This window comes from Cryptotermes secundus, unplaced genomic scaffold (assembly GCF_002891405.2).
Source record: "Cryptotermes secundus unplaced genomic scaffold, Csec_1.0 scaffold1598, whole genome shotgun sequence".
NCBI lineage: Eukaryota > Metazoa > Arthropoda > Insecta > Blattodea > Kalotermitidae > Cryptotermes > Cryptotermes secundus.
In genome coordinates this window covers 40,781-57,479 of record NW_019744155.1, presented here as the reverse complement: position 1 = coordinate 57,479, position 16,699 = coordinate 40,781, and the positions used below count along the sequence as shown (strand labels likewise).

The following is a 16,699-nucleotide window of genomic DNA, read 5'->3' as shown; positions in this document are numbered from 1 at the left end:
TCAAAGGGAGCTGTGTTTTGGAAGTCCAAGAAACAAGACATTGTAGCCACATCTACCAACGAAGCTGAGTATATAGCGTTATATGAGTGTAGCAAGGAAGTTATTTGGATGAGAGAGTTTCTGTCAGAAATTAATGTAGCAGTATCTACTCCTAGTATAATCTTTGGAGACAATTTACAGGCAAATGATATGTGCACAAAGAATAAGATTACTGAACGCAACAAGCATTTTAGAATGCGGCAACATAAGATTAGAGAATATGTTAATGATGGAGATATTAGTATCCAGTATGTAGATTCAAGCACTAATTGTGCTGATATGCTGACTAAAGCTACTAATGGTCCAAAGATAAATGAGCTGTCTTTAAAGATAGGTTTGAAATTCGGTGTGGAATTGTAAACTTGTTTTACTTTTTGGTTATTGTAATTATAGATTTTGACTGTAAAATATGTCCAACAAGGGGAGGTGTTGTAGTACTATAGTTGTAGTGTTGGCCATATTTATCATGTGATATATATTGTTCATAAGTTGGTACCACACCCACTGCTGCTTCTTTTGTTAATGTACCTTTGGTATCTTGTAATGTTTGTGAATGAAGTTAGTCTTCAGTAAACGTTAGATTTGGACGGAGGCGTTTCATTTCTTATCCGTTTTTACCTCGATGATTCAATGTGATTTCACAAAGTAAATAACAGCCCTTGAGTCATCTATTTAGTCTGTTCACATGTTGATAATGGTAACCTTCATTAGTGACAAGGCTTTGAGCTGGTTGACATTGGCCAGAGAGGTTGGAGGTGAATAAAGTTATAGGCAAAATGTAGAAACCTTCAAACACAGTTGTTCCTATCATCCATGGGATTTGTTTCCATGGTCTCAGCCTAGGCTTACATAATTTTCTCTGTTTCTCTTGGTGTGTCATGTCTTGTAGGTCAAGATATTCCAAACTTTCCCTCATCCCTGTTCTTAACGTCAGTAAGAGAACAGTGTCATACCAGTACATAAAGCAACTCATGGAACTGTTGTAATGAATATCATTTTATTTTTTACTGGCCCTTAAATACTCAAATTAGATAAGATGGATAGAAAAGAGCACTGCATGGTCATCATGCAGACAGAGGTTACTGTGAGGCTGTATATCTGTATGACTCTTACCATGTACCTGTTTATGTTGCAGATCCGAGATTTATGTCTAGGTACTCAGTTTCCAACTATTAAGAGTGTGTCTGTCAAAGATGCAGTGCTCCATCCACAGTACCAACATATTGAAACATTGGAGCTCTGCTTAGATTTAGAGTATTCTGGTGGATTCCAGCTGTCAATTGATGCCAATATGGTGTTGGGGAAAGCTGCATATCTTTCAGTTAAAGGTTTGTCATTTATAGAGAAGGAAATTTTATGTTCGTTTGTTCAGATTTTCATATTCATATTTTGGTGATGACACAATATTTTTATGAGTCAGTATCAGAGATATTTCATCTTCCATCATTAAGGAAAATTAATGATACACTTTATCTGTGGCTGCTGAAAATCTAGCCTGTTTCATATTTCATTATTTAATCACCTTTCAAATTATGAGACTTAATTATTTTAATTATTGACAATCCACAAAGTTTTTTAATTAGCATCAAGAAATTTTATACAATTTTATAAAAAACTTTACATTCCCAGGAAACTGCTGTGTTTGTGAAATGTTCTATTTTGTGTACTATGTATTGTAGCATATAAGTGTACGTACTTTACGTCTAAACAATTTATGTGATGGTGGTTTCCTATTTGTAGTGATGTTTGCCCTCTGAAGATGGTCCACAGAGACCGAAACATGTAAGGGTGTTAAGTTTTCACGTAGTAAAAAACTTACAGGTCACATTGGACGGAGTGATTTATATTTGTATGAGACTTCTGTTTCTGTACATATCTTATAGTTCTCATCTGTTATGTGCACATATTCTCCTTAAAGAAAGTCTCTGTCCATTCTTCATTGTTTGAGTTTTACAACCATATAAAATTACAATTTTATAAGCTTTATATTCTATGTTTCTAGGAAGGGGATGGGAGATTGAGCTGAATGAGATCCATATTTTAGATAGAAGTATTATGTGTTCCTGTTTGCAGTTAATCACCTCTCAGGTCAAGCAAGGCTGCAGTTTACACGACATCCATACACTCATTGGTCCTTTAGCTTCTTTGGTGATCCAGTTCTAGAGCTACAAGTTGAGTCCCAGTTCCAAGGTCGTCCACTTCCGCAGATCACATCTATTATAGTCAGTCAGGTAATACCTGTATCTAAACGCATTCACAGTTTGAAGGCAGTTTCCTTATACAAGCCATTTGGAGCTGAGGAAACTGCTTTCTATAGTGTGTGAGATTTAAAAGCCTAATTTATTTCATGATAGATATCAGTGACAAATGGCTCTGTTGAGAGCTGACAGAATGATAAATGAAGAATTATATAATTAAGTTGGACATGAACAAGAAAGGAGAACACCTGAGAAGAGGCAGAAAAAATGACAACTGTGGGGACAGGTTCACTATGCAAAGAAATATGTTTCACAAGATGTTACTCTTGAAGTAATATTAGGCATGTTACACAATGAACACTGAAAGTTAGAACAAAACTTGTAATATGCAGGCAGCATGCTTCACAGATGTGAGAGCATTACCTGACTTATAAGTATATTTGTGCTCCTGATCTAGTGGTTGCACAGTATAAGGTGTGCATAGCTGTAGGCTCAATGAATTGTGGAGTTGGGTGTCTCCCGTGCTATTTTCATTACCACTGTGCTGATCCTGTTTGTTGTTATATTGTCCCACTTTGGGTTTCTTCAGTGGGAAAGCGTATACACATTTCTAATCATTTCATAAATGTTGCTTATTAAGAGATTTTACAGTGTACTTCTCTGTCTATAACCATCATTTGGACTGAATATCATATTTCTATATTAAGTGGGTTACTTGTTATTGTGGGGGCATGCAGTAGCATAGTTGGTTGAGGCACTATGCTACAAGCTGGAAGGTCATGGGTTCGAGTCTCGATGAGGTGGATTTTTTTCCAATTTACCTAATCCTGCCAGTTGCACTATGGCCCTGGTGTTGACTCAGTCTCTAACAGAAATGAGTACCAGGAATATTCCTGGGGGTAAAGGCGGTCGGCGTGTAAGGCTGACAACCTCACTGCCATCTGTGAGCCGATTGTCTAGAAAATGTGTGAACCTCAATATCTCATAATCCTATGGGCCTTTTCAGCCTATTACAGGGATAGCTTTACCTTTCTTTCTTTTCTTGTAATTGTGGAATGGTGTGTTCTCTTGTTGCTAATGGAGGATATTGTCTGTATGAAGGGAAGCTGTGAATGTATTGAATAAAGTGTGTGTATGGCTGGCAAGGGACATTTGTCCCTTGGGGGGTGGGTGGCGATAACAACCTCCGACCTTACGAAACTGGTACTGGTGTGTTAGTGAATATCTCACTGGACTTTATACTTTGATGGATTATTTGGCACAGTGTACGTAATGGAAAAAATACATTATATTTGAAACCTGCTTAAAGAAATAAAGTTGGAGGTTTTGGGCTGGATCAGAATAGGTCCCAGTGATGGACCTTTGTGAATGAAGTAACGAAATTTTGCGGTTTCATACTAAGTGAAGATACTATCAGCTTTGCAAGAATTCTGCTTGGTGGATTTATTTATTATTGTTTTTATTCGACACTCTGTATGAGAACTCTTTAAACCCGTTTTGAACTGTTAGATTAATTATTTTTATGTTCCCGTGTTTTCAAACTGACTGACACACTGGATTGGGTGCAGATTCGCAGGTCACTGAAGAAGAAGCACACACTCCCAAACTACAAACTGCGCTACAAACCGTTTTTCCCTAAGTCAGAGCCAGGGGAAGAGTTGGAGGAGGCAACAGCATGCCCTCCTGGAACATTGCAAGTAACTGTTATTGAGGTCACTAGACTCATGGCAGATCTTGTTGAAGGTGACATCTACTGTTCACTTGCTGTTGGTGAGCATTATGTTGTTTGTATTGTTGTTTTCACTTGTAGCCTTTAGTCTGTTGGCAAATGATACATGAGTAAACTAATGTAGAAGGACACGAAATATATAGCAAAATTAACAATATCAGTAATATGTTCTTTACATGTTGCAGATGATGGCTACACCAACATACTTGGGAACTACACAATAACACACACACACCCATACCGCTGTGCAAATAAATCCAATCAAGGAGACTTTAAACAGTGTCATTTGGATGAATGGATGATGATGACCCCAAGCAAAATATCAAAATTTAACTCAGTTTTAACTAGTTTTATTGATTTTAATTAAGGTCCATTTATTTTAAAGTTAAGAGAGATCACATTCACATGTGATACAAGAAGGTGGTTGCAGTGCAACAATGTCAACGAGTTAGAGACACCTGATGATGGCCGTATATGGCTGAAACATATTGTGAGAAGGAAAGGGAACAATAATAAGTTGCATTATAGCTGGAAGTATATTATATGAAAAAATGATATTATATTTCAGCATCCTGTTACACTTGCACAATATATGTGGACAAATACCGTCTTAAGTGCAACAATTTTATTGTAGTTTTTACTTCTTTTTCCTCCTCCACACTACATGTTTCAGCCCTAAATGGCCATCATCAGGTGTGTATTACTCACGTAGCTGTTACACTGCTTGTTAACCCTTCTTTAATTAAATGTATTAAAGATAAGCAGCGACACACACAGAGAGCGCCTACACAGAACAACACATGAACAGCGATAAAAACAAGAAATGGCCGCTGCAGCACCGTAGATATAGGGCATGTACCCTGAAAAATTTTAATTAAAAAATTTGAAAAAGAAAGAGAACGGAGATCTTATAGACATTTTAACTTGAATTAAAGTTTTAAAAAGTGCTATTTTAAAAATCAAATTGACGCGTGTAGATTAAAAAAGATTTTATACAATTAGAAAGACTGGTGATTTTAAATTTTAACAAGCAGTGTAACAGCTACGTGAGTAATACACACCTGATGATGGCCATTTAGGGCCGAAACATGTAGTGTGGAGGAGGAAAAAGAAGTAAAAACTACAATAAAATTGTTGCACGTAAGACGGTATTTGTCCATATATAATGAAAAAATGATGTTTAACAGAATAATTTGTAAAAGGAATTTACAAAAAATCAAATATTAATTTAACAATGAATATAGTTGTTTTACAGTGAACTGTAAATAATTAAGTATTTGGTTGGTCCACAGAGTGCAGTCTCTGTCCTCATTCCTGGCTACAGTTTGAAGCCAAGCTACTATATAACCTCCAGTGTTCTAGCAAACATAGATGGCACTTCTGTCATGTACATTTTAGTTTGCTGCATTATTTTTTAGTGTGTTTCTTGCCAGCTGTGAAATACAGTATATTTATTGGCATACTCATACACATTTCTAGCCATCTGACAGAAGTTGAGGCAGAATGATAGAGGAACGGAAACACTGAAATCACATAATGAATCAATTGTGAATGTGTCTTGTTTGGTACCTTTGAGACTCAACACTTTGAGCTGATGTGGCTGTTACATTAAAGCAAGAAAGTCTTCAGCTTTTTATCTCTATTGCTTAGAACCTTTATGTATAGACGTAATGTACGTGGATGTTAAGATCTTTTTATTAGTCTCGTATCTTCATGGTATCCTAGATCTTACTATACAGAGTGTCCCAGGAGGAATGTGCCAAACTTCGGGAGGGTGTTCCTTATGTTAAAGTATGCTGATATAACCCAAAACACCTATGTCCAAAGTTGAACGGTTACGGAGATAATGGCCAGAGAAGTGTGAAACTTTGACAGATGTTACACACTTGTTTATTACAAAATACATATTAAAACTGGCAGGAACATGTGGTTTCTGTAATGTTAATAATGTACGTAACATCAAACTAACTTGTAAGTGACATGAAGCCATTAAATTGAACTACAAAGAAACTCGCACGCCATGTCATAGTTGTCCTTAGGGTTCCAAGCACTATACATGACACATCACTGGCAAGCGCTGACGTAACATGGCTGACTGCGCATACTGGTATAAGCCGACTACATAACTGTATTAAACGTACATTCACGGAAAATCTCTTTTGGAATTTCGTTTCCATTATCTCATGTGGATTATTATGGGACCATGTATGCACATTTCGTAAATTATTTACACCGTCCCACGTAAAAGACGCCTCATCACTGAATAAAATGACGCTTAACAGTTTGGGATGAGCTTTTATCCATTGGCACAAATCCATACGCTGTGCATGGTCGCCTGGTTCCAGATGTTGTACCCTTTGATCATGGTAAGGATACAACTCTTCATCATGTAAAGTTCGCCACACCTGCATACGTGATACACCGATGCGAGAGGCCATTCTACGAGTGGACAGACACGGACTTCTCTGAACCATCTCAAGAATGTTCTCTCGTGTGTTTATCATTCGTACATCCTCCCTTTCAGACTGCACAGAAACACTCGGAAGAGAACCAGTATCACGCAATGTCTGGTGAATTCGCGTAAATACACTTCGAGATGGAATCCTTCGATCAGGAAAACGCCTTTGGTATTCTTCAACAGCAGCATGTGCATTGCCACCGCAAAATCCACACACAAAATGCATATCACAATATTCCACTTGTGAAAACACAAAAGGCATTTCAGCAACTCTGCACAACTAATTACCAACCATTCACGACATGGCCGCAACGTACTCTGTATGTAGCACATGAGCTTACGGCTAGTGTGAATCACCACACTCAAGGACAAACATAGATAAGACGTCTCAGCTGACAAGTACAGTGCATGGACCCGCCAGAAGACCACACTTTTCTCGGGCCAGTATCTCTGTAACTGTTCAATTTTGGACATAGGTGTTTTGGGTTATATCGGCATACTTTAACATAAGGAACACCCTCCCGAAGTTTGGCACATTCCTCCTGGGACAACCTGTATATGTTGGCATTTTTGCATTTAAGTAGCTTGAGTTGAAACATGTCTTCATTTTGACTCTGGATACTTCTGCTGGCATGTTTCAGATTCAACGGCATGGGTTGAGATGGTTCAGTCTGAAACATCGAGCTTTATGACCCTGGACCTCACACTCATTAAGAACCCGTTCCAGCAACTCGGCATGGTGTTCAAGCAGGAGTTTGTTGCAGAACGCTACCAGGCATGTGTTCTGGTGGATACTGTGCTGCCACAATCTCCTGCCAGTGCAGCTGATGTGAGGCATGGTGACATTGTGGTGGCTGTGGATGGGAAACGTATCACATCCATGGCACAAGCTGCACGTATCATCAAGGGAACTGGAGATAAGTTCACTATTCGTGTGGAGAGGCAGCTTAATTTGAGGGTTCAGCCTTCTGAAAGGACAGATAAAGACATTATGAAGGTTGGTAGTTTTGCCCCTGAAACTTTTAAACAGTAATGTCATGGATCATCAATTTAACATGTGTAAATATTCTTATAACTTTGCGTGGACATTTGTTACATTGAACTTTCAATTCAACTCTCTGATGAGTATGCACATATGTAAATGTGTAAGTAAAAGCTGGCTAAATAGAGTGTGCGCACACATGTATATCTGAAGGAAAGTTACCTAGGAAAGTACACAAATACATTTGCAGGGTGATATGTAGATATATTTAGCTCAGAAACACTGGTATGCTGAATAATAAAGGAGATAAAAGTTACTTCCTTACCAAATTCTAAGTTTTTATGTTTAGTTTTGGTATTGTGTGATTCATTAGTCTTTGACTAAGATTTGTAACTCGTAAAAACCATAATAATTTTGTAATGATGCTTTTTAAAGATTGGACTTTAATATATGTTTACCAAGGTATTTTATTGTTATTCAGTCACAAAAAATAATTGTTGAGGAGTTCTGTCTTGTGGGATATAACACCTTGTAGTCTGTTGAGAAAGTCAACAGACATTTTGGAAGAACATGTCACCTCGATCTTCATCCGGCTACTTGTTTCATACTGGTTTCTTGCCTGCGTATGCTTCGATTCTGAAGATGGAGGCGACATGTTCCTCTGAAATACTGGCTGGCTTTTAGTGTACTACGTAGCATTATATCCCAGATGATAGAACTGTGCATAACCACCACTGCAGGAACCTCAAATCCTACAAGAATCATTTTAATCAAGAGGTTTTGTTTCTAGCAAGATGAAGAAGAGCTTGGTCACATCTCAAACACAGATGGACAGCTATCCCTTCCTGGTTCTCCCGTACTTGGCCACTCTGGGCTCAGACATCGCAGAGGCTCTGGGGACAAAACGGAGAGTGACAGTAGCAGCTCAAGTCCCGCTTCTTTGCCAGGTACTGTCCTCACAAATGAACAGTGAAATTCTTCATTTGTAATGTCATTTGATTATTTTACAAGGAGTGTGATGCTTACATGCACATACATGCGAATATTAACTGCATAAGCAGTTGGCAGATTGTGATTAAATCTGGACTAGACATTATGCTGTTGCTGGAGGCAGTCCCACATTCTTACTTTTTGGTTTGTCACTGCCAACATTACCGACTTGACAACCATGTAAACTTCTGAGGTACTAAGGTCTGAATAATATTAATGCTGCACATTTGGTGCTGAAATTTGGCATGGAGAACATTAAAAATGTAGTTTTTAACATAATTTTCATACAGAATGGGAAATAATGTTACAACCCAATAACTTCTGTTTTTTTCTCACTGTGATTGTGATGGTTGATGAACCGTGGCATAGGACTGGAATTGAGTAAAGATATTTATTAAATTATCATGATATTCTTTGCAGAATTCTACCCTTTCCAGACTCCCATCAACCCTAGGGCTTCCTTTTCTTTCCTAGCTCTGTGTTTGCCATATCTTGCTCTTCGTATCCCCCTATCCCCCCTACAATGTGTATTCATGTCCCTATGTGACTTTTCTTGCATGCTCTTCGTTTTTGTGCCTATCGCACACAATTATGATCCATCACTTATGTTCCATGTGTGCAAGTCACAGTAGTCCAAGGTAGTTACTCTTCTCTTGCTTCCTTTTGGTTTGCACTGTTTCTCAAGGAGACCTATGTGAGGAGACTTGCTGTCTTGCAAGTTCCCTCCTAGCCTATATGCATCTGTCTATCCTGCACCCAGTTTTTTCTGTTTTTGCCTGCTTCATGCTGGTTCCTGCTAGACTTACTCTTTTACCTTGAAAATGGACATGATATGTTCCTCTGAAGGGGACGTAGTAGTGTAGTTTGTTGAGGTACTGTGCTACAAGCCGGAAGGTCGCGGGTTCGATTCTCTATGAGGTCGTTGGATTTTTTCAGTTTACTCAATTCTCCATCCACAATATTGGCCTGGGGTCGACTCAGCCTCTAACAGAAATGAGTTCCAGAAATCTTTCTTGGACGTAAAGGGTGGCAGGTGTGTAAGGCTTACAGTCTTACCACCATCTGTGAGGTGACTGTCTAGAAAATGTGGGAGCCTCAGTGTCTCACAACCCTGTGGGCCTCCATGGCCTGTTACAGTAATAGCTTTACATTTTTTTTATGTTCCTTTGAAATGTCTGTTGATTATCACTGGACTATGCAGAGTTATATTCCAGAAGGTTGAACGCTCCTTTGTAGTAGACCAAGTCTTTATGGCTGTTCAGCTGGTTTGTCCAGCTGGTAATGTGGTGCTGCATGCGCCTGTAGGAACTGCTGCCTACGGTGTGGTTGCTGGAGATTTGCGGCAACTACGTTAGCTGCCTGGTCGCAGAGCGAGGTTGCTGAGAGTTGCGGCAACTACATTAGCTGCCTGGTCACAGAGCGTGGTTGCTGGAGAGCTGTGGCAACTACGTTAGCTGTCTGGTAGTAGACCGTTGTTGCTGGAGAGTTGCGGCAACTGTCTTTGGTGCAGTGAACACCTCACGATTCTGATGACTGATCACTGAACTGAATGTGATCTGATGACTGATCGCTCTGAACTGAATCTGATCACTGATGATTGCAAGCTTTGGGCTCCGCTTTTATACCATGCTTGCTGGGTGGAGCTTAAACTTGCAGTTGCGATTGTGAGCACTGATTGGGTAGTGATCTTGATCTACAGGTGGGCTGGATATCGAGTGCTGTATAAATATGATTGGTGGCAGCAACGTGTGGCAATGTGATGTTGACTAGGAGTGAGTGCTGTCTGTTAGAGTGGAGAAACCGTGCGTTAATGTGTGGGATGTTCCCACACTGTATTTTTATCTAAGTATGATTCTTTGATTATTTTTTATTTTTGTTGATTGAAATATTTTGAGGTTAGTAATTTTTCGTGTAATTCTTGATGTTCCTTCTCTTATAGTATATCTTCACCATTGAATTACTCAACCAGTTAAAATTCACATTTTCGTACATACATTCCTCCTGAGTCACCATTCTTAGTCGCCTTACCATATCTGTTTTGGTGTTGTTGACCTCAGCCACTGATACATCATCGTAAAATTATGAAGTAACCATACTTCCATACTTAGATCTTGAAGGTTATTTCTTGCAACAATTTACAGTGTGTACTGTGTCTGATATTGGTTGAAATGTTACAGGTTCTCCAGCAAAAAGACCCAGTTTGTTCTGTCGATCTGCTCATTCAAGCCCAGAACACAAACACAAGCCTCCTGCATTACCTGTTAATAAAACAAAGGATTCCAAAGGTTCATTCGATAGAGATGATATAGATGTGACCACTTCTGAAAATTACTTGCAAATCAGCAAGACCAAGGAGTTGCCTCATGACCAGGTATCAACATTTACCTGAAATGATTTTAATTCTTATAGTGACTGTTTCCAAATAGTGCATATGCAACTAACTCCATAATTCAGATCCTTCTTGAGAGGTAATACTCGATCAGCTAGGCAAGAAATCCCGCACCTTGTATGGAAGGTGAAGGTTCATTATTGTGTTCACGAAACTTCACTCCTGGTTTGTAACCTGAGCCAGTCAAATCCAGTTCACACCCCCTTCCACCCTAATCATCTTCCACTCTTCACCTGGGTCTTCCAGGTGGTTAGAAATTACAAAATTTGAAGTATTGGGGGGTTGGGGGGAAACTTTGCTAATGGTAACAAGGTATCTTACAGTGCTTGTTTAAGCTTGAAGTATGTACATTTATGTGTTCTGTTACCATTAGCAAAGTTTTTTAAACTTAACACCAAATAGCAGTTGCATATAGAAATCCTCAGTTCTAACAGAATGCTGAGTCAGTACTATCAGATATGCCATGGAAGATTTCCTGCCTTCTCCGTAACAGTTCAAGGATGATTAGTCTGGCTCTTGCACTAAGACCTGAAGCTGATGGCACATTATTACGGAACAGCTGAGTGATGTATGTGCAAAGCTTCAGTGTCAATATGTGCAATAAGTGAAAGCTGGACATTTTTGTATATGTTTTTGCAGATAGTCTTGTTTGATGAATCAGTGACATTCCAAATCCATGAAAACCACCGGTATCTAAATGTGAGTGCGTGGAGCAAGTCTGAGAATGGCACAAAGCCAACAGGCAGAGGGGATCGCGATGTGTTACTGGGTCACATCAGCATACCATTATCATCCATTGCTTCTGAGTGCTGTGCAACGAAACTTGGACACCACATCAAGAGCTACTTTCTCCTGCCTCCAGAGCCTCACATGGCCATGAGGCGAGTTATATTAAAATTTCAAGTTTTGTAGATTTTGTAGAAATTTTGAAGCGCATGCTATAGTTTCTGTTAACCTTTAAGAGATGGGCCATTTAAATTCCAATAATGGCCGCGGGCCAGAGTTAATTTAAATGCCCGCCATTGTAGAGTAATAAATATTGTAGTCATGTTACTGAAAATGCTGTGATTTCTACATTTTTTGTGATAAACGAACGAAATAAACGCTACTTTTATCTAGAAAGAATATAGAATCAGATAGTGTAATTTACAGAGTTTAGAATCTGTAAAAATTGTTACATTGATTCAAAAAAAAAATTTCCCCAATTTTGAGTGTCTGTCCACAAAAATGCACAAAACGTTTCTGCAGTATAAATGCATGCTGCTGACATTCTCTCTTACTATGTCTTATCTGGCGAAAGGGGAGGAAGTTTGTTTGTACTGCACATTCTCCAGTCACATCAGCTTCCTCTATACACAAGTATGGGCGAGTTCTTATCCTACTTTGTCCTTATGAAACTCTGCCTGTTTATACACATATGTTGGACTATCCACACAGAGGCACTCNGCGAAATTTTAAAATTCCCATTATTTCCTGAACACACCTCGTATGTTGGACTATCCACACAGAGGCACTTTTCTTGGAATAACCCCTCATTCCCCTTGCTTCCACGTCCCTTCAGAATAAACTGTAACGCATTCTGAATGGTGTGATTTACGAGCGGTCTCTCAATTTCGGCTTCTTCCATGCGAAATGGGGCCATTTTGCATAGTTGAAATTGTGATGTTTTATAAGCGTTACGAATAGAGGAGACCACTCGCCATCACTGGCCTACTTCCTGCTAATACGAGACAGATTTTGCATGTGTGTGCTGCGCATGGAGAACAGAGTTACATACAGACAAAGTGCATGAATTGCGACGTCGGACTCTGCATTCAGTTACACGCAACATTCAGTTAGATGATGCAGGAGGGAAGACAGTCTACTTATAAAGCTGGTGTCCAGAAATTATGTTCGCATTCTGAATGGTGTGATCTACGAGCGGCCTCTCAATTTCGGCTTCTTCCATGCGAAATGGGGCCATGGTGCATAGTTGAAATTGTGATGTTTTATAAGTGTTACGAATAGAGGAGACCACTCGCCATCACTGGCCTACTTCCTGCTAATACGAGACAGATGTTGCGTGTGTGTGCTTCCCGTGGAAAACAGAGTTACATATGGACAAAGTGCATGAATTGCGACTTCGGACTCTGCATTCAGTCACATGCAACATTCAGTTACATGATGCAGGAGGGAAGACAGTATACTTGTAAAGCTGGTGTCCAAAAATAACATAAGTAGAACAAGAATTTCTATCTTAAAATTAGATTTTAAAACACTGTGTGGACGCGTGGACTGCGAGTTACCATATGGTGTCTTTCGGCCACTTGGCTTTACTTTAAAGGTCCCCATACGGTGTCTTTCGACTCATAAAGGTTAATGCACATCAAGACTGTTTACATAGCAATGAAGATGATTAGGATGAACTGCATGACAAGGTGGAGGAACGCAAGCTGTGCAGTTTTAGCAGGTGACCTGAATCGATTATTCTGTGATATACATAAAAAAAAAATAGAAAACAAATTATTTTGTCACTTCTGACAGAGAATATATTTTATTTTTGTCTCCTTTGGCGTGAGGACTTCATGTGTGAAATTTCAAAACAAGATTTGGTACACTGGAATTTGTTTAAGTCTCTTTGTTTGTGTTGTCAGTTACTAGACATGGAGTTTGGATTGATAATTGGATTTATTTGTTGCTTATAACTCATAACTACAAATAACTGTAACACTTTCACTAATCTACATACTCTGCAAATCATGAAGACTTCTCAGTCTGCCATGTCTTCACTAGTCGTTGCTTGGTAGCAGCATCTAGTGCAACTCGACACTCACTGACTGCCAACTCTGACATCTGACTCCCTGCTGTTGTATGTTTATGTGTTACCATGGAACATGTTTAACATGCCGTTGCATAGCAACAGCTGCCTCTTTTATTGTTCCACTATTCTGTCTTTCAGATGTCATGTCATAGTACGATGACAAAATTCCGGCGAAATTCAGTAAAGTTTTGTCATGAATATTGCGAATGCTTTTTCGTTTTATTAACAATAATTTCATGCTTAATTTATGTCATAGCTTTCATTATGAACAAAGTAATAAGTCTTGTAATACCCCATATGCAGTGGAGTTGCATCATGCAAGGGGGGTTACATTGTAAAGATTGTATAAACTCAAAATCCCATGTTGCCAGAATTAACCTTGAAAACCCCTAATTCATTCATTCATTCATTCATTCATTCTTTATTTTTCCATATACGAGTATATCCATACAGGTTAACAAAGCGGGATGTGGAAATAGACCTATTGAATACAGATACATCAACATGCATATACAAAATTGCACCAGTCAATAAAACAACGACACTTGCATTGATCTATAAATATAGATAATATTATAGAGTACTGTGTTTGTATATACCCTGTAATGCTTATAATGTATGTAATAAAGGGTACATGTGCAAGTAACATGTACAGTAATTATGTATTTAATTGCATAAAAAAGCAGGGGGGAGAGAGATAGAAGAATGAAAGATTAAAAAAACAGTAAACCTGATCTCTCACCACTCATCCTGGATATTTTTATGATTAGTCTCTTCCCCTGACAGCTAGTGTCTGGGATAGTCAGAGATACGTGGAAACTGAGGTAAAGTCATGGTTTATGCTCTCTCTGGTCTTGTGTTCACTGAGTAGCAAGGCACACGGAATTGCCTGCACTGCTTATTTATTCATTGGAAAGTGCATATGGTTAAATTCACAGGAGTTAAATGCATGTATGATGTGGCTGCACTGCATTCCCTCTCATTATGTTTGATGACCTCTGTCACATTCTGGGTTGTGTAATTGGATTCTTTCCCTTGCATGGATCTCATAGTCCCATCTTCTTTTCAGCTGTAACCATGTGCTATCTGGGCATTCAGGGTTTGAGCCATGTCTGTGCTATGGTGACATCTTGCTATCATTTTTGTATATGGGACAGACTGGTGGTCCCCCATCCAGACCAACTTTGAGTCCAATTAAGCTGGTACCTTCCTCAACCCAACTGTTGCTTCCGAGGCCAGAACAGAATCAGGAGGCGGGCAAGAAGCAGCATGACTTCATCAGAACGCATTTCCACAGAACAACACAATGTGAATTCTGTGGAAAGAAGGTAATGCTAAAAAATTTCCTGTTATTACACAGGCTGGCACATCAAATGTTTTTACACATATTTTTTTATATAAGATTGCACTGTGTTGGGAACAGATTTCCATTAGAGTCAAATGTAAATCACCATCTAAGTATATCTGGTTTATTTTTTACTGTATTAATTCCCTGACATGTTTGAGCCTCACGAGACCATCCTCGAGGAGTGTACATATTAGGAGAAAACATTACAGATCACATACATAAAAATTAAAGGTTCCTCTTAATATTGTCATGTATTAATGGCTGGACATGGGTTTGGATTGGTAATTGGAGTTATTGAATGCTTATGACTTGTAATTACAAATAATTATAATACTGTCACTGATCTATACACTTCACAAATCATGACAGCACACACTAAGTCTTGTCAGCCTACTTGCTATATCTACACTAATCGTTGCTAGGTAGCAGCTTGTAACAGCCTGCTTCTGTGCTCACGGCTAACTACTATCTATGGTGCTGACACCCATCAATAAGCCAAGCAAGGAACCAGCATGAAGTAACGAATAACAAGCAGAGCAGTCAGCTTGCTGAAATTTCAGATTATATAGGAAACAGGAGTTCCTATTGGCTTGCCCACACTGGGCAGACCAATCTAGCAAGTTGTTGCAATAGTTCAGTGGTAGTTCTGTCATTAGAGATAATTTTATGAATTGCGTGTTAACACAGATCTGGCTGAAAGATGCAGTGCAGTGTCGTGACTGCGCAATGACATGCCATAAGAAGTGTGTAACAAAGTGTCAGATGGGTACAGTGTGCACTCCTCATGGAAGCCACCGACGGGCCTCAGCCCTGCCAGAGGATGTGGGTCAGACACGAGGCCTAGAATTGTTAGTACCACCCACCCAGGTGAGACGTGCATCAGCACAGCCAGAAATAATCACAACAGCAGCAGACAATGGAGACAGGACTCCTCAGGTCAGTCCCTGGAGTTACATTGTTATGTGTTCATCAGTAGGTCTGATCATGATAATAAGAGCCAATACCAAGGAATATGACAGACTCCATTTTTACTGGCAGCTGTACAAATACAGAAAGTTAAATATTTCTGGCAAACCCCGTGCTTGCTGAAGATACAACGCTACAAGCTGGAAGGTTGTGGGTTCGAGTTCTGATGAGGTGCATTTTTCAGTTTACCTCATCCTTCCAGCTGCACTATGGCCCTGAGGTCGACTCAGCCTCTTAACAGAAATGAGTACTAGGAACCATCCTGGGGTGTAAAGGATGGCCGGTGTGTAAGGCTGACAGCCTTATTGCCATCTGTGAGCCGATGTCTAGAAAATATGGGGGGGCCTCAATGTCTTAGAACCCTATGGGCCTTCATGGTCACTTACAAGGACAGCTTTTACCAGGTTACCACATTTTAGGCATTTTGTAGTATGAAGTGAGTACATATAATTCCAAGTGTGCAGTTTAGCATATTGTCGCGTATCGGGCGTATATCGCGACAAATAAATTCTCGATGTATTCGATGTAGCGAATTTTATTTCACATTCGCACTTACAATCACTCAAATTACAGATTTACGATTACTGCTATCTGCAGTATCACAATTAGTACACTCCAAATGCCAGAATACAACTGACTAGTTGCTGGCTAACTCGGCGGTAGCTCCAGGACTCACTGACTGACTCAGTACAACTGGACTCGGCGACTGTTACAGTACAACTGACTGTGAATAGCCTTCGCTTCTCCCTATGTAGCCTCGATCGGACAATACGGCCACGTAATAGGCACCCTTGTTGCTA

General features: G+C 39.4%; 1 protein-coding gene across 3 annotated transcripts in view; it reads left to right on the top strand.

The window, feature by feature from the left end:
• The window catches only part of LOC111874600 (PDZ domain-containing protein 8), a 51,044-nt gene that overhangs the window by 9,628 nt on the left and 24,717 nt on the right, over positions 1-16,699 (top strand). For all 3 annotated transcript variants that reach the window (XR_004514123.1, XM_023870227.2, XM_023870230.2), the window contains exons 4-12: positions 1,175-1,367; positions 2,113-2,270; positions 3,806-4,007; positions 7,066-7,421; positions 8,197-8,353; positions 10,574-10,767; positions 11,425-11,666; positions 14,655-14,913; positions 15,621-15,869. Coding sequence is in view for 2 of the 3 variants with exons in the window: in XM_023870227.2 (XP_023725995.1) it covers positions 1,175-1,367; positions 2,113-2,270; positions 3,806-4,007; positions 7,066-7,421; positions 8,197-8,353; positions 10,574-10,767; positions 11,425-11,666; positions 14,655-14,913; positions 15,621-15,869 (2,010 nt within the window). In the remaining variant the exon portion in view is untranslated. The remainder of the gene's footprint in view (positions 1-1,174; positions 1,368-2,112; positions 2,271-3,805; positions 4,008-7,065; positions 7,422-8,196; positions 8,354-10,573; positions 10,768-11,424; positions 11,667-14,654; positions 14,914-15,620; positions 15,870-16,699) is intronic.